Below are 18,411 nucleotides of genomic sequence, written 5' to 3' on the forward strand. Positions count from 1 at the left end.
CAGACACACTTCTAAAAGATGTGTAAATTAGTACTAAAATATTTGTATTGGCTCAGTTACATGGGAGTATTTTTAGATTTTTAGAAATACCTATCAGCACAGCTTTCAAAAATTAACTTTTTTACTATACTGTTTACATCCTTTCTTTTGAATATTGTTTCTGTAATAAGGCAACAACTTCCAGTATGAAGGAAAATCTTAATTTGGAGTAATTGAGCTATTAATATTTTCAGGGACTCTTGGAATTAGAGTATTTCTTCCCTAGTCTCAGCTCTAAGAATTAGACATTAAGTATAAAAAAAAAGCAAATTTCTCAATAGCTAAATATGCTAAAAGATGAGAGTATAATTTTTAAAATAGGAAGTCCTAAAAATTGGAGTTTGATTCAGTTATCATTAGTTCTCATTATTCATGCCAACCACTGGTTAAATTTTGATTAGATGAGCCATAATAGTAACCTGTAAGACTTAGATTATTTTTGCCAAGAGATGTATTTCCTTAAGACATTCTGAGCTTTGTCACCTACTTGATCCTCTAACAGGTACATGACATCTCTTATTTTTAAAATTCTTTATATTAAAGCTCTAAGGTTAGCAAAGGGAAAGTGACTGCATAATAATTATTAATAATGAGTTAACAACTTCTGCCAGGTAAATAGTTTTAATCCTAGGAGCCTTATTGTAAAATCACTGATGAGTATTTCATGCTGGCTTTAATCTCTCCTAATGTTACTGCTTTTTTCTAGTTCCAGTTCCATTTTAATTATGCTTATGCTTAAAGCTTTCTGTTTAAAATTCACTTTATCTTTATTCATGGGAATTATGTAGGAAAAAATTTTGAAAGTCTTGTTGATCCTTTTAAAAAAGTAGTTCTTACAGGAATCAAAACATGTTGTGGCACTGTTATCTGCTAGCATTAAAGATGATAATAAAATTTAGTTTTGCATGAATTTTCTAGTTATGAACACTTCAGTTAACAATAGTACTGCTATGATATTAACAGGAACGTGTTCAGAAGACCTTTCCTCATCCAATTGACAAGTGGGCTATTGCTGATGCACAATCTGCCATAGAAAAACGAAAACGAAGAAATCCTCTCTTACTGCCTGTGGACAAAATCCATCCTTCATTGAAGGTAGTAAAAACAAACATTGGGGGAGTTCTTTATGACAAATAACACTTTTTAAAGTATTGGTGTATTTTTTTAGTATTTATATAGTACGGCCTATATTAGTCTGTGCATGTGTATGTGTGTATACTTGTACATATACATATGTATATATATTTCTTAATGTGTGTACAAATAAAAATAAACACACTCTAATAAAATCATATTGCCTTTCAAATAATATTAAAAGTTAATGATAAGCAATAATGCATCTTTGTGTCATCTTCTGATGAGTACTACCCCTGACTGACTCTCAACCTTTTGTTGATTAAGAAAATATATATTGTCAAAAGCTATGGTGAGTTCAGAACTGTTTTCAAATATATCACACGGGGCGCCTGGGTGGCGCAGTCGGTTAAGCGTCCGACTTCAGCCAGGTCACGATCTCGCGGTCCGTGAGTTCGAGCCCCGCGTCGGGCTCTGGGCTGATGGCTCAGAGCCTGGAGCCTGTTTCCGATTCTGTGTCTCCCTCTCTCTCTGCCCCTCCCCCGTTCATGCTCTGTCTCTCTCTGTCCCAAAAATAAATAAACGTTGAAAAAAAAAATTCAAATATATCACAGATACATACATTGGAAAAAGTAGACTAGGGAATATTATTTAGTCAATAGAAAATACTTGGTGTATATGGATTTGAATGCCCCTGGGTAGCAATTTTGAGAGCCCCTAACTACCCCCCCTCACATGCACACATCTTCCCCTGAATAAAAACCACTGGCATTTGGAAATATTGGTTACAGGTCCTTGAAAATAGTAGATACTTGTCCAATGGGTTTGGGTAATGTATTAATTTAAGAGGTTTTCCATGAAGTCCTGACCAAGATTTCTATATTGGAATCAATAATCTCTTCTTACTTGATACTAAAGGCAGATTTGTTAGATTAGATGTCTCTTTAAAAAAAAAACAAAAAACTTCTGACACTGGGACCTATGGCTCATTCTATGTCCTTTGATATCTGTAAGTTTAGACATTTGGTCTATAGAAAGTTCTTTATAAGCAAGAATATTGGATAATTTTTTAAGTGTTTAACTGATACTTGGCAGTCCCATTTTTTGGAATTAAATTGTTTATTTTTTCCACAGGAGGTTTTAGGGTACAAAGTGGACTATCATGTATCCCTGTATATTGTGGCTGTACTAGAGTATATCTCAGCTGATATTTTGAAGTTGGCTGGTAATTATGTTTTTAATATCCGACATTATGAAATATCTCAGCAGGACATTAAAGTGTCAATGTGTGCAGATAAGGTAAGTAAAAGGTATTTTTAACACTTGTATTTTTAACTTAACTTGAATAATAGTGACTATATGTCACTTCTATCTCTTTTATACATTAGTAATTTTTAGAATTCCTTGTATTGGAATACATAAAAATGCTAGCTTTTTAGATAAAACATGGTATTTCCAGGTTTTCAGCATATGACAGGATGGGAATCCCCCCCCCCTTTTTTTTTCCCCCGGCAAGAGTCTTTTACCTACAGGAAAAAAACATCCAAGGCCTCAAACCAGTTTAGGAAAAATAGTTTGAATTTTATCTTTTTAGAAAGAGAATATAAAGAGAATCTACACAGAGCATTCAGGTACTTTTAAACAGAAATAATTTTGAAAAACATACTTTGGGGCACAAGTAGAGAGCAAAAGACTTCAGTACTAATGTTTCTTCCTTCTGATAAATTTTTTTGTTAGTTACCTTTTTCCTTCCTGGCTGTAAGCTACTGGGGGAAGAAATTGAGTCTCTTATTTATTTTCCTCTCTCCTCCTTTTTACTTTTTCTTTTTTTTACATTTTAAATGAAAATTTTTGAGTATTTGTTATATGCCAGTCACTGTCCCAAGTGATGATAAAATACTGAATAAGACAGCAGTCCCTTGTGTTAGAAGGAGTTTATTTTAGTGGGAAATAAAAATATAAAAAAAATTGCAGCACAGTGTGATTAAAACTATTAGAAGTCAAAGGTGCAGTATAGAAAGTGTTGAACTCTGGCATGGGGTAGTCCAGGAACACTTCAATGAGAAGATGCCTAAATTAGACCATTAAGGGTAAATGACCCCTACGACTTGGCACATGCCTGTGTTTCTCTCCTTTGTACATCAGAATTACAAGAAAGCTTTTAAAGATTCTGATGACTATATCTTACTCCCAAGAGGTTCTGATTTTCTTGGCCTGGGTTAGGACTCTAAGCCTGGAAATAGTTTGAAAGCATCCCAGGTGATTCTGATTTACAGTTATGGTTGAGATCTACTGTACTCTGAGACAGTCTCAAAAATGATTTTTCACTTGAATTTAATAGAAATTCCTTGATATTTCTATTTTGGCTTCTAAAATTATGATTGCAGCCTGTTTTTTACTTTTCTCTCTGACTTTTAGATAAGTTACAAGTACTTCTTGTGCCCTGAACCACTTGAGAGTAAGTTGCCAACGTAGTTTAGTGTGTCCTATAAATGAAAACATTCTTCTGCATAACCACAGTCTGGCAATCAAAATCCAGGAAATTAATTTTGATACATTATACTATCTAATTTTCAGACCCCATTTAGGTTTTGCCAGTTGTCCCATTGGTGTCCTTTATAACAAAATGATCCAGTCCAGAATCAGTCATGTATCCTTCAGTCTGGAATAATTCCTCATTCTTCTTTAACTTTTGTGACCTTGGTACTTCTGAGGATTACTCTAGTTATTGTTTAAAATGTCCCTTACTTTAGTTTTTTTCTGAAATTTTCTCTTTATTAGATTTGGGTTATAGATCTTTGGCAGGAATATCATAGAAGTAATGCTGTACTCTTCTCATTGCATTATTCACATGCCACACAATTTTGATGTGTCCAATTACTGATGTTGTTCATTTTGATCACTTGATTAAGGGGTTGTCTTCCAGGCTTCTCTATCTTGAAGTACTATTTTCCCTTTTGTAATTAATAAATATTTTGTGGAATATTTTGAAATTGTGAATATCTTATTCCTCATTGTACTTGAAATGTATTCATTTATTTTAATATAGACCCATGGATTCTTACTTAATGTGCTGTCATCTGTTATTTCATTACTTGTTTTGATATTCAAATTGTCCCAGATCTGGCCAGTGGGAATTCCTTCAAGTTGGTTTCTCTGTCTGTATCCTTCTTTGAATACTTTGTTTTGACAGATATTCCAGGTTCAACTTTTCTTTATATGCTGCTCAAACCTGGAATTAGGCATTTTCTAAAAACTCCTGGTTCCTTTTAGTGGAGAATGGTACTTGGAAACCAAAATCTGGGTGCTACATAAGCTGTTAGAGTGTAAATGCTCTGGTCTCTTAGAGGCCAGAGTTGGGGCGTGTGTGTGTGTGTGTATACATTATATACATGCATACACATACGTATTTATTTCTTCTCCATCTTTTTGTTATTATGGTAGCCCAAGAAAACTAATACAAGTTGTTTATTTTCTGACATAGGTGATACGTTAGCACTAATCTACATTTAGGTGGAGGTGGACCTATAAAGTGTAATTTAGCTCTGCTTAAAAGATAGTATTTTATTTACCTATTTTTGAGTGGTAGAACAGTTTTGAGGTAGAACATTTTTGGAAATCTGCTTTACCCTTCTCTTAGGCTTAGGCTTCTTTTCTCTTTTTTTTTTTTAAAGTTTACTTATTTGTTTTGAGAGAGAGAACGGGAGCCAGGTAGGGGCAGAGAGAAAGGGAGGGAGCATACCAAGTAGGTTCCATACTGTCAGCACAGAACCCGATGCAGGTCTTGAACCCACGAACCATGAGATCATGACCTGAGCCAAAATCAAGAGTTAGACACTTAACCAACTAAGCCACCAAGGTGCCCCTCTCTTGGGCTTATGCTTGTAACTCAAGGACTACCTTGTGTCTACCAAAAAAAGCATTATCTGTCTTTATATGAATTCACAGATCTCTCCAATCCAAAACTACTACCACAGGGTTCATTTTAGCTTCCCCTTTTTCATGTTTGTAACTGCCTTCTCTGACACTGAGAAATCTGGCTCCCATTTTTTTAATATATTTTATTTGGTCACTTCTCCTGTACGTAACCAATCTGACAGTCCTATCTAATAGCACTGGTGTAGGCACCTTTCTTAACTCCTTAGTACCAGTTACTGGTATAGTAAATATGCATTAGAAAAGCATCGTACTATGCTCTATCATGTGCTTCTACAATAGTGTCCTTTCATTTTTCTCCAAGTGCATACAGCTTTCCTTACAATAGGACAAGGAACTACTACCATTTTGAACACCTATTTGCCAGACATAATAGTATGCATTTTATGTACATTACCTCATTGAATTTTTTCATCAGTTACATTTTACATGTAAGGAATCTGCTTTCAAAAGAATAAATAACTTGTCTGTAATCACAGGTGAGTAAGTGGTTGAACCGGGATTTTGGCTCAGATTGTTGTTCTTCAAAGGTATGCTCTTTTTGGCTTTTATATATGTGTGTTTATGTGTGTGTATGTATGTATATACACACATATATATGTATACACACACACATATATTTCACTACTAGGTTTATCTTTTTTTCCATAAATGTTTATTTACTTTTGCATATCCAGTTTTATTTGAACATTTTTTCCCTTCAACTTTTCATATTTCTCTTATTTGAATTTTCTTATATAAATTAGCCTGTAAAACACAAAACTCATTGTTTAATAATGTTTTAATTCCAAGTACCTTGAGACCATTTTATAAAAGTGAGAAAAACAAGTTTATACATTACTGATTTATATTTCTCAGGTTTTGATGGACATGTTTGATCAGGATGACATAGGTTTGGTTTCTCTCTGTGAAGATGAACCGAGTTCTTCAGGTGAATTAAACTACTATGACCTTGTCAGAACTGAAATTGCAGAAGAAAGGCAGTATCTACGGGAATTAAATATGATTATAAAAGTGTTTCGAGAAGCTTTCCTTTCTGACAGGAAGCTATTTAAACCTTCTGTAAGTACCTTTTTTGTTTGAAATACTATGTACCCCAAAAGTTAAATAGCAGCTTAAAATCATAAATAGTAACTTTTTATACTTTATGAGTATGTAAACCAATATTCTTTTATGTGGTATTTATAGTTTTTAAAATATGTGAATTGTTATACTACGTTAAGGCCAGTGACAATGATAGTTAGACACAAGTGCATACAGCTACCCTTATTAGAAAGGGAGACTACACTGGAATGAAATCTTTTTCTGCTATGAGCTATTTGAGGTTTATAGTCCTTCATTTGAAGATAGTGAAAAAGATGTATGGTCTACAAAAGATAGACTTAATACTTTTTCATATCTTCTGGTAAATACTTTAAGGCAGAGGCTTAAAGTTTCAACAGTGGAACTTTTTTTATTATTATTTTTTTAATGTTTTATTTATTTTTGAGAGAGAGAGAGACAGAGTATGAGCTGGGCAGGGGCAGAGAGAGAGGGAGACAGAATCCACAAAGCAGACTCCAGGCTCTCAGCTGTCAGCACAGAGCCTGACGTGGCACTCGAACCCGTGAACCACGAAATCATGACCTGAGCTGAAGTCGGACACCCAACTGACTGAGCCCCCCCAGGCGCCCCAACAGTGGAACTTTTTAAGAAAAAAGTGTATGCAGAATGCCACATAAACACAGGTAGAGCTGCTGTTGGAAAACGGGGTAGGAGTGGTGTGAATAGGATGGGAACCTTGTCATCTTTTTCTTACTTGTGTAGCTTCTAAAGTCAACTTAAGGAATCCAGCTAGACAAATCCTGTCTCTCTTTTTTTTTAATATGAAATTTATTGTCAAATTGGTTTCCATACAACACCCAGTGCTCATCCCAACAGGTGCCCTCCTCAATACCCGTCACCCACTTTCCCCTCCCTCCCACTCCCCATCAACCCGCAGTTAATTCTCAGTTTTACTACTTGGCAATGAGAAAGAATGAAATATGGCCTTTTGTAGCAACATAGATGGAACTGGAGAGTGTTATGCTAAGTGAAATAAGCCATACAGAGAAAGACAGATACCATATGTTTTCACTCTTATGTGGATCCTGAGAAACTTAACAGAAGACCATGGGGGAGGGGAAGGGGGAAAAAAAATTAGAGAGGGTGGGAGCCAAACCATAAGAGGCTTTTAAAATCCTGTCTTTTTAAAGATTTTTTTTTCTTTCCTTCCTTTATCCCATGATTCATTTTTCCTTAGATGTCTGTGTGTCTGCCCTTCACTTTAAATACTCAGCCTTTTTTCTACCTCCTGATTTCCTCCCCCAAATGACTATTATGTGAACGAATGTGCAGTGACTGAGTGTTTAAGACTAAGATGTGATTTTGCCTCTTTGATTATTTTCCAAAATCATGAGTTTCAGTGATAATTTAAGGTTTTTTAGTTGACATCTGTCCTTTTTTTTTTTGTACGTATGTTTAGTTTAATGTTTGATAATATAATAACTCCCACTGGACTTAAGTAATCAGCATTTTGTAATTTTCAAAATACTGTCCTATTTTATGTGCCCTTATAATACTCCTCTGAGTATTATCATCCCTAACTTACTGGTAAAGAAATTGACACAGGATGGTTATGACTTGGTAAGTTAGTTACAGAGGCTGAACTTGAATTTGAGTTCTTTTATACCACAGTGTCATTGAGTTCTACTTAAGAATAAAAACCTAACAGATGCTGATAGCTAATATTATTTTCTTTGCCTTGTCTGTGTCCCATTAGTTTTCATTCCTCAGGAATTAATTTTTATGGGATCTCTTTTTATTGAGTTAGTGCTGATTTGATAGAAAATTTCTATTATACTGAAAGCTCAAGAGAAAGAGACAGTCCCTTTTTCTCTTTTTCTAGATCTACTGTACCTTTTTTAGCATTTAGATATAAATTATCTATATTTACTGTATTTTTCCACCGTATTTTTTTTAATCTCAAAATACTAAACTTTTGAGATAAAGACCACCTGAGATCAGAGCATAGTACTCAGCAAATATTTGAGGAGGATTAATATTAAAAGAATGAATGACTTAAAACTAGTCTTAATTTACTCCTTTGGGCTCTACCCCTGTGTCTTCAAAAAGCTCAAGTTTGTGGAGGACCTAATATATGCCAGGAGCAGTTTGTAGAAATCATCTATTTAATCCTACTAAGAACCTTATTAAGAACCTTATGAGGGTAGATGTTAGTATACCAGCTGTGTGATCCTGAGCAAATTACTTACCTGCTCTGAGCTGGTTTCCTCATTTGTAAAAATGAGGATAATGATAGTACCTATCTAATGAGGCTGTTGTGAGATTACATGTCAAGTACTTATAATAGTGCCTGAAACATACTCAGTGACCTAATCCAGAGTCATTTATCTAGCAAGTGCGGAGCTAAGATCCATGCTGAGGTCTGTCAGGTTCTATAGCCTGTGATGTTTCCATTACGAGATGGAAGAGCGGGGGGCACTTGGCTGGCTTAGTTAGTGGAGCACGAGACTCTTTCTTGATCTTGGCGTTTTAAGTTCGAACCCCACGTTGGATGTGGAGATTACTTAAAAATAAAATCTTAAAAAAAAAAAAAAGATGGAAGAGTGAATGATAGTTGGCCATAACCTGCACAGTCAGTATAGGGTCTGTGTCCAAAGGACTTAACATTTCTTAATCCTGATGTAATTCACACATGAAAGCTTGAATGAAGTCTTTAATTCCTCCTCAAATTCAGGAGATAGGCTGATCGCAAATTGTGAAACTGGGTTGTATCTGGGTTAGGAATCAGACCTTCATTTTGATCCCAGCTTTTGTCATTAACCAGCTCTATAAGACTTTAATCAAGATTTTTAGCCTCTTAACCAATTTTAAAATACTCAAATGCCAGGATTCTTTATGAATGCATAGATTCATCCACAGTATGAGTTTCAGAATTATTAAACAAAACTATCTACAGTCTGTATTTTACAGTGAATTTACTATGTGTAATCCAAGAAGTTTTTTATTTCACTTTTGTGTTCATGATTAACTTTTGCTTTGTTATAGAATATATCATGTCTTGTAATATATAAGTATGCATTGAGTGAAAATACACCCTTAACACTTATAGTACTTATATTTTATAATTTTTAAACAGAATTTCAACCTCATATATCTTAACCTTTTTCTTTTTTTCAGGATATTGAAAGGATTTTCAGTAACATTTCAGATATACATGAATTGACCGTGAAACTTCTAGGTCTTATTGAAGACACAGTTGAAATGACTGATGAAAGCAGCCCTCATCCATTAGCTGGCAGCTGTTTTGAAGATTTGGCAGAAGTAAGTTTACAAAACTACTTGATAATTCTCATTAAAGTCCTAAATGGTGTATTAAGAAATTTAGTAAGATATTCTTTGTGAAAATTAGAGGATATTGCTGACTACTGTAAAACAATACTTAAGGTTTAGCCAGTAGCAAACTAAATTGTCTATATTTTTAGTGACACTTTTTATAGTGTATTTATGATGCTATTTATAGTGAAAGTTGGTTGAGTAGTAGCATTTAGGATTTTTTTTAATGGCACGTGCATTAAAGGTGAAAGAAAATAAATTTTATTGACTATAGCTATTTAGCTTTTGTAGATCTTGGTCTTAATTTCCAAAAATTGAAAAGGAAGTTTATGTTTCAATTTTTTTTTCCCCAAAGTGAAAATCATTTTGTCTTTTAAATGATTATAAAAGTAATGTAGTTCATTGTAAAAATATTCAGGAAAATAAAGGCAAATAAAATAAAAATCACTCCATTTTGCAACACCCAGAGATAACTTATCCTTACAACATACATTACTTAATCCTTAAAAATGTTTTTCTATATGTACATACAAACTCATTTATTTACAAAAATAGGCTGTTACTATTATAAAATCTGCTGTTCTCAATACATCATGAACATTTTCCATGTTAATAGACTTACACATAATTTTTTTATATATTAGTTGAAGATTAGTTGACATATGTTACATTAGATTATGTGTAAACTCAACAATTCTATACATTACACAGTGTTCACTGCTATATGTGTAGTTAACCATCTGTCACCATATAACATTATTGTAATATTATTGACTATATTCCCTATGCTATACTTTTTCATCTCTGTGATTTGCTCCCATTATAACTGGATGTTTGTGCCTCACATCCCCTTCACCTGTTTCTCCAGTCCCACTACCCTTCCTTCAATACTGTTTTTGAAGTCTTAATTAGTAACATGTTATATGGAGACACAATAACATATTTTAATTCCTTACTATTAATAAGCATGTAAGTTGTTTCCATTTTTTGTTATTGTAAACAGTACTGTAACAAACGTATCTACATTGTCTTCATAGTCTAATAATTATTTTAGGATGTATTCCTAGAAATGAAATTGTAGTACTAAAGATTAGGAAATTTTTAGAACTTAGAAACATTTTGCCAAATTTACTTACAGGTAAGTTCTAGTATATGTGGCTCTTTTTTCCCCACATCTTCACTAAGTCCAGGTGTTATTCCATTCATTTTGGTCAGTCTAATGAGAAAAAAAAAGAGCCTCATTCTTCAATTTGTTTTAATTTTTAAACTAATCATGTTGAACATCTTTGTATACTCATTGGCCATTTTTATTGCTTTTGGAAAACAGGGTTTTAAAAGTGCTTTCTTTAGTTTTCATGTAAAAAGATTTTCTTACTTTATAATCTCTGCCTCTATTTTTGAAAATATACATTACTTTTATTATATCCATTTTGTAGATAATGAAACTGATAGTATAGAAAGATTCAGTTACTAATACCTAACCCAAATATTCAGTCTTGGTTCTTATTAGAAAGTTTTTATATTATAATATCTTAGCATATTAATCTGTAGTCTGGTTGCTTGCTGTTCTCTTAAAGATATCATGATTCAAAAACATGTATTTTCTAATTTTTATTTTGTTTTTTATTGTAGTAAAAATATATATATAACATAAAATTTGCCATTTTAACCGTTTTTAAGTGTACAATTCAGTGGCATTAATCAAATTCACAATATTATACGACCATTACCACTATCTTTTTCCGAAACTTTTTTATTAGCCCAGACTGAAACTCTGAACTCATTAAGCAGTAGTTCCCTATATCTTCCCTCCCTCCTGAGCCCTGGTAACCGCTAATCTACTTTGTGTCTGTGTGAATTTGCTGATTCTAGATACTGAATCATAACAATATTTGTTCTTTTGTGTCTGCTCATTTCACTTAACATGTTTTCAGGGTTCAGCCATATCATGACATGTATCAGAACTCATCCCTTTCTATGACTAAATAATATTCCATTGTATGTATATATCATGTATTGTTTATCCATTTATTTGATGATGGACACTTTTGGTGTTTCCATCTTTTGATTATAGTGGATATTGCTGCAGTGAACATTGGCATACAAGTATCTGTTTGAGTCTTTTTTTCAGTTCTTTTGGGTACATATCCAGTAGTAGAATTGCTGGGTCATAGGGTAATTTTTGTTTAGCTTTTTGAGGAACTTGCTGTTTTCCACAGGGGCTACACCATTTTATATTCCCACTAGTAGTGGATGCGGATTTCAGTTTCTATGCATCCTCGCCAATATTTGTTATTTTCTGAAAAACATACTATATTTTTAAAATAGAAAAATGAAACAAATCTCTGAGTTCTATACTTTGAGTATACTGATTATTATCAAATAATAGTAATGTATTTAAATATAAACATTGTACAACATATGGGGAGTTTCTGCTGTGTTATTTTACTATATATTAGTCTTTGCTTTCTTTTTCTAATTTTGAAAAGTGTGGAGTGGATAAAACAGTGGTACATTTTGCTTCCTTGGAAGTATCCTAAGTATAAATTCATTTCAATCTAGGTAAGCCTAACTGAAATTTCAAATCCCAACCTTCTTTTACTAATAAATCCTCTCTATTTACTGGGGATAAATGTGCATAAGCACTAAGTTTGATAACTTCTGACCACAGATTCAGTCACCTATTTTAAGACCTCAGCATCTATCACTCAAGATCATTACTTACATTTAAAAAAATTTCCTGGTTATTGTTTGCCCCTTAAAAGTAGAAAGCAAAAAGTTCTGAAAGTTAGTTGAAGACTTTATAAAAATTTGCCATTAAGTAATCTGTGCCGTATTAGTAGAAAAGATGTTCTTTTAAACCTAACACGCTCTCCTTTTTAAACAAAATAGGAGCAAGCATTTGATCCTTATGAAACATTATCACAGGATATTCTGTCTCCAAAATTTAATGAACATTTCAGTAAGTTGATGGCCAGACCTGCAGTGGCTCTACACTTTCAGGTAAACTTAAATTGAATGTTATTTTTTTTATAAAGCAACTAAAGAAATATTTCACCATCTTATCCTTCAAATATTTGCAGTTCTAGAATCTTTTCATAAAGCACATAAGGAAATAATTTGCAAGTACTTCAAAATATGTTCACTGTTAGCTTATTTTAGATTGTCTTCTATTTTTGTCTTGAGTTCTTTCAGTCTGTCCTTAATGTAGAAATCTTTTCTAGAATATTATTATACATTCTGATTGCTACAAGAATATGGCACATTCTAGGTCTGGGATATAGAGATTAATATGCAGAGCTATTTCAGGATCTTACTCCCCACAGGAATAAGAAATCATAAAGAGTAGAGAATTCCCTAGAACAGAAATCATAAAGAGTGGAGAATATCCTCATGTAATATCCATACAATATCCAAGTCCGGTGGATATTTTTATTTCATATTTATGCCTGTAGTATTTGTTAGTCCCCTCCTTGTTCTTTTGGCTCCCTTGATACTTTGTCCTTATTTTTATCTTACTTCGTTGATTTCTTCTTAGTCTCCTTAATTGTAGATGTTTTCCAATTTCTGTTATCAGCCCCTGCTTTTCTGCCCCTCTGTGCTTTCCTTGGGTAAGTTTATCTGTACATTTTGCTTCAGCTGTTGCCTATATGCTAATGACTTCCTATCTTTATTTTCAAACTGCTCTCTTTGGAGCTGTGTGTGTGTGTGTGTGTGTGTGCGCGTGCAACTGTACACTTTCATATAACCAGCTGCCCTTTGAGCTAATTCACTTGGATGTCTCACAAGCAATTCAAATATAATGTGTTCAAAACTGAACTTACCATCCCTCTGCCTTCATCAGTGTGAATTCCCTTTATTGTCTCCTACTTCTACTCTACACTGAGTAATTTGTCAACTTGGAATAAAAATGACACCTAATTCTCAAAATTTACTTCAATAAAGGAATAGTTTTCTTAAGCTAAATATTCTATATTCATATAAGCCATAAAGTAAACATTATGTAAATGGGACAGTCTGCCTGTAAGATCTTTGCATTTCTTGTTTCATTCCTATTTTATTAGGAGTTCTTACTGTGCGATTTGAATGTTTAGGACCCAGTTATTTAAGCTATTGCTGCAGATATGAAATGAAATTCAAAGACTTAGATTAAACCCTTTTCAGGCCAAACTCACTTGTATTGTATTAACTTTAAAAAGACTCATTCAGTGTAAAGTGAAGAAGGTAATGCTTCGTTAAGAAAAACAGAAAACAAAAAAACTTGTTTAGAAGATGTATAGCACACTTTAAGAACGTGAGCTCTGGAGTTAGAACTTCTGGCTTTGGGCCAGTCAGTAATTGTGTTATCTTGAGCAAGTCACTTAATCTCTGAGACTTTGTTTGCTCATTTGTGAAATGATCATAATGTATATCTCTTATGGTTTTAAACTGTAAAAACCAAATGGGAATACACTAAGCACATTTGGCACATGTTAAATAGACATTTGCTTGTGTGATTTATGGTTCTTACACTATAAATATACATTGCATTAGCACTTGAGAATATGCTTTAGTAGCCATTTCAGTGCTAATTAACAATATAGATGATCTTTGTAGATTTAATTTTAAGTTTCATCTTGGTTCCAGTTAAAGCATTATATATAAAATATATGAAAATATATCGAGTGATTGACATCACTTTCATTAATTGAATGGTGAAAGAAATTAATCTTTAGGAAAGTAAGTTGACTGTGCATCTTATGTTAACAAGTCCATTGAACAAATTATAATTTAACTTCAGTGAACAATTTATGAGAATTATGGCAGTGTTTGTCTATGAGGATATTTTCACTTTTTTTTTTTTGTAAAGTTTATTTTTATTTTTCGAGAGAGTGAGTAGGGAAGGAGCAGAAAGAGAGAGAATCCCAAGCAGGCTCCACGCTTTCAGCACAGAGCCCTAGATGGAGCTCGATCTCACGAACTGTGAGATCATGACTTGAGCCAAAGTCAAGAGTCGGACACTTAACCAACTGAACCACCCAGGCACCCCTTGCCTATGAGGATACTTTCAAAAGCATCATATGAGATTTTTTCCTCCTTTATTGCTGTTTTCTATATTTATCTAATGAGGAGAAATACTAGTTTAAGTCAACCTTAATGACATTTAAAATCAATATGAGTGACTTTTATTTTTTTTTTATTTATTTTTAAAAAAATTTTTTTCAACGTTTATTTATTTTTGGGACAGAGAGAGACAGAGCATGAACGGGGGAGGGGCAGAGAGAGAGGGAGACACAGAATCGGAAACAGGCTCCAGGCTCTGAGCCATCAGCCCAGAGCCCGACGCGGGGCTCGAACTCCTGGACCGCGAGATCGTGACCTGGCTGAAGTCGGACGCTTAACCGACTGCGCCACCCAGGCGCCCCAATATGAGTGACTTTTAAATCCCTTCTAAATTTTAAAAAATCATTTATTCTGTGGACGATTAGTTTTCAAAACTGGGATATACCTAACCCTAGCTATTCACTAAGATTTTTCAGGTGATATAAGGGCACAGACAGCTTTCAGGGAATCAGTTTCTAGCCTACCTGCTACCTTGTTTGTGTTTTTGCATTTTCTCTTCCAACTTTCCTTACACATTACCCTTGCCAGCAATATTTAATTTCCCATTATTCATTGATCCAAAGTATAAAAACCTGCAGGGTCCCAGCCAGGGAGAACACAAAACTTTTGCTTTTGAAGGAGAATTCATTGAGTACAAAGCAAAAGGGTTTCAAATAGCAGGAGGTGGGTTTAATTGTGTTAAAAATTCTCAGTAGCTAAAATGTCATGTCATATCTCTGTCTTGTTGTATCTAACTATCCGAGGATTAAGAAGTAAGATGTTTGTTACAAGGGTGAATATTAACTTCCTAAAAGAAAAGTACCTCATCTTTTTGTTTTTAAGTTTTTAATGTTTATTTATTTTTGAGAGAGAGAGAGACAGAGCATGAGCAGGGAGAGGGGCAGAGAGAGAGGGAGACACAGAATTTGAAACACACTCCAGAGTCTGAGCTGTCAGCAGATCCCAACGCGGGGCTCGAACTCACAAACTGCGAGAGCATGACCTGAGCCGATGTTGGACACTTAACTGACTGAGCCACCCAGGCACCCCGAAGAGTACCTCATCTTTCATTGGACATTGAAATAATGGAGAGGGAAGGCTTGTGATGTTCTCATACCTGGATGCACTATGTTAGAAGCAGTTATAGATTCTTTCAGATGGTTTCTGTACTTCAGACTGTGACATTAACGTGTATTTGAACTTAAGAATGCAGCCAAGACTTTTTGAAGACATTGTCTGATCTAGCTGTTTATTTTGACAATGAAGATCGGCTTTGTCAATGTTGTTATATGAGAGATGTCTTTATAAAATAAGCTAAATTTGAAGTTTATTTAATCATTGTTTGGTGAAACATATTTAAATCACGTTTACAGTATGCAACATTCCAAAAAATACATCCTTTGTAATCACTTAAAATATTTCAAATGATGATACAAAAATGTGCAAGAGGATACATAGCTTTCAAAAATCTTTTAGGGTATGGGAAAGCCAAAACTTTTGAAAAAAAGTTGTATAGGACTATTGTGAAAGTTATTTTGGCTGTATAAGAGATGAAGAAATGTATATATCTAATAACTTAAAGGAGGAAAAACCCTTGATTTTATAGTGCTTCTCTTTCCATATAGAACATGATTTCCATTATTGTTTTGGTTAAGTCTGTTATCTTATATCTTTAAAAGTTTTTTGTGTTAAGGGGCACCTTGGTGGCTCATTCGGTTAAGCATCTGACTTCAGCTCAGGTCATGATCTCATGGTTCCTGAGTTTGAGCCCCATGTTGGGCTCTGCGCTGACCACATGGATCTGTTTGGAACTCTCCCTCTCTCTCTCTGCCCCGTCCCCACTTGCACACGCGCTCTCTCTCTCTCTCTCAAAACAAATAAACTTTAAATAAAAAGTTACTTGTGTTAGGCACTGCTGTTGTACATTCTTGATACCAGAGATATACTGTTACATCTTTTTACTTTACAGTCCATTGCTGATGGTTTTAAAGAGGCAGTTCGTTATGTCCTTCCACGCCTTATGCTGGTGCCTGTATATCATTGTTGGCACTATTTTGAATTATTAAAGGTAAGATGAAGTCTTCCTGAACCGAAAGTACTTGCATTTATGAGGCTTAAGAACTAGTTTTAATCTGGTCATATTATTTTTCATACTTTCTATTCATAAAAATAAAGTACCTTAAATGTCTACCTTCTTTTCCATGGATAAAACCCTATGTTTCTTGTCTTCATATCATTTCCAAGTGGTAGAGAGAGGAAAATATGTCTTTATCTGTCATTTTGTAATACAGAATTTCAAAGTACTAATATAGAGATTACTTTTTCATTAATTTTTGAAGGCACACAATAACAGTGATTTGCCTCTTACATTAATTAGTAAAATGCAAAACATTGGTCTAAATTTCCATCATTTTAACTTATTAAGAAAAGCACTTCTTTTTTCCATACAGTATAGTATTCTTCCTCTCATAGCTAGAACCCAAGCAACATATAAAAAGAATTACAGTAAAACTTGAACTCTTTTTAAAAATCAGTAAACATAAAAATATATTGAATTGTTAAAGGTTCTAATAAATAAAGTATAAACTTATTAAACTTAGTAAATTATATTACATATAGAAAAATGTAAAATATAAACATGTTATATAATAAATGAATGTATAAACACACCAGAGGTAAACCACAATGCCGACTTGAATGGCACTTACTTACATGCTTTTCTTTACAGTTTAACCATATATATATATATCACTAAAAATATATATAGCCTGTTTCTGAACTTGATATAAATTAGTTCATGTTATATATATTATTTTGTGTCTTGTATCTTCTCTTAAAGTAATATTTGTAAAATTTATTGATATTGTATGTTTTTCTAGTTTTTCTTCCATTGTTTGAATAAATTGCAAATTTATTTATCCTTTCCTAGCTGATGAACAGTGTTTTGCTATTGCTGATAACGCTTGATATGTACATTCTTGTACATATCTCTTGGTACATATGTGCATGCATTTTATTTCTCTAGAGTATATACTAAAAGATGAAATTGCTTGGTTATAAGATGTGCATATTTTCAAATGTAATAGATAATGCCAAGCAGTTTTCCAAAGTGGGTTGTACAGTTTACACTCTTAAGAGAATGCATGAGTGTTTATGTTGCTCTTTATGCATATTTTCAGACTTTTAAATTAATGGTCATCTGGTATATTTATAATGGTATCTGGTGTTTTTAATTTATATTTCCTTGATTATTAATGAGCTTGAGTATATGTTTATTGGCCTTCTAGATAACTATTGTAGTTTTATTGAAGTCTTTTGCCATTTTAAATATCTTCTCTCCTGTGGCTTGTCTTTGCATTCCATATTTCTATTTGTTATTATTGTTGTGCATTAATTAAAAGTGAGTATATTCTATATTTAATCTAAGGGTTATAGTTTCACTGATGAGATACGGGTGGTTTCTCATTATTTATTCCTTGAAGCCTTTAAAGCACTACTACTTAGTTACAAAAGAATATCTGCTGCCTTCAGGCATCACGATTCGTGAGTGTATGTTTCTTTTTCTACTCCACGTTCCTTTTGCACTTTAACTTGATCTTTAGGACTGTTACCCAAGTCAGCATGTGGAGAGATAGATATTTTCAGGGTACCATACATCCTCATTTCTCTATGTCATAGCTACTGATCTTCATTGACTCCAGCTAACATCTAGGACTTTTGTCTACTTTCAGATTAGTTCCCTTTTTCATTTGTAATTTCAAAATATCTTGCTTAGTAAAATTTTCTTCTGCAACATTTTTTAAAAAAGTTTTTGAAGTTTACTTATTTACTTTGAGAGAGAGTGTGTGAGCAGGGGAGGGCAGAGAGAGAGGGAATCCCAAGCAGGCTCCGGCTGTCTCAGAG

At 33.6% G+C, this 18,411-nt stretch overlaps 1 protein-coding gene across 2 annotated transcripts in view; it reads left to right on the forward strand.

Moving 5' to 3' along the window:
- The window catches only part of SOS2 (SOS Ras/Rho guanine nucleotide exchange factor 2), an 89,279-nt gene that overhangs the window by 25,361 nt on the left and 45,507 nt on the right, over window positions 1-18,411 (forward strand). For both annotated transcript variants that reach the window (XM_047079703.1, XM_047079702.1), the window contains exons 3-8: window positions 1,003-1,134; window positions 2,248-2,412; window positions 5,908-6,111; window positions 9,271-9,414; window positions 12,319-12,429; window positions 16,478-16,576. In XM_047079703.1, coding sequence (XP_046935659.1) covers window positions 1,003-1,134; window positions 2,248-2,412; window positions 5,908-6,111; window positions 9,271-9,414; window positions 12,319-12,429; window positions 16,478-16,576 — 855 coding nt within the window. The remainder of the gene's footprint in view (window positions 1-1,002; window positions 1,135-2,247; window positions 2,413-5,907; window positions 6,112-9,270; window positions 9,415-12,318; window positions 12,430-16,477; window positions 16,577-18,411) is intronic.

The sequence above is a fragment of the Lynx rufus genome, unplaced genomic scaffold (genome assembly GCF_022079265.1).
Source record: "Lynx rufus isolate CCGP_SWC_20201006 ecotype Redwood Valley unplaced genomic scaffold, mLynRuf1.p SCAF_17, whole genome shotgun sequence".
In the NCBI taxonomy this organism is placed as follows: domain Eukaryota; kingdom Metazoa; phylum Chordata; class Mammalia; order Carnivora; family Felidae; genus Lynx; species Lynx rufus.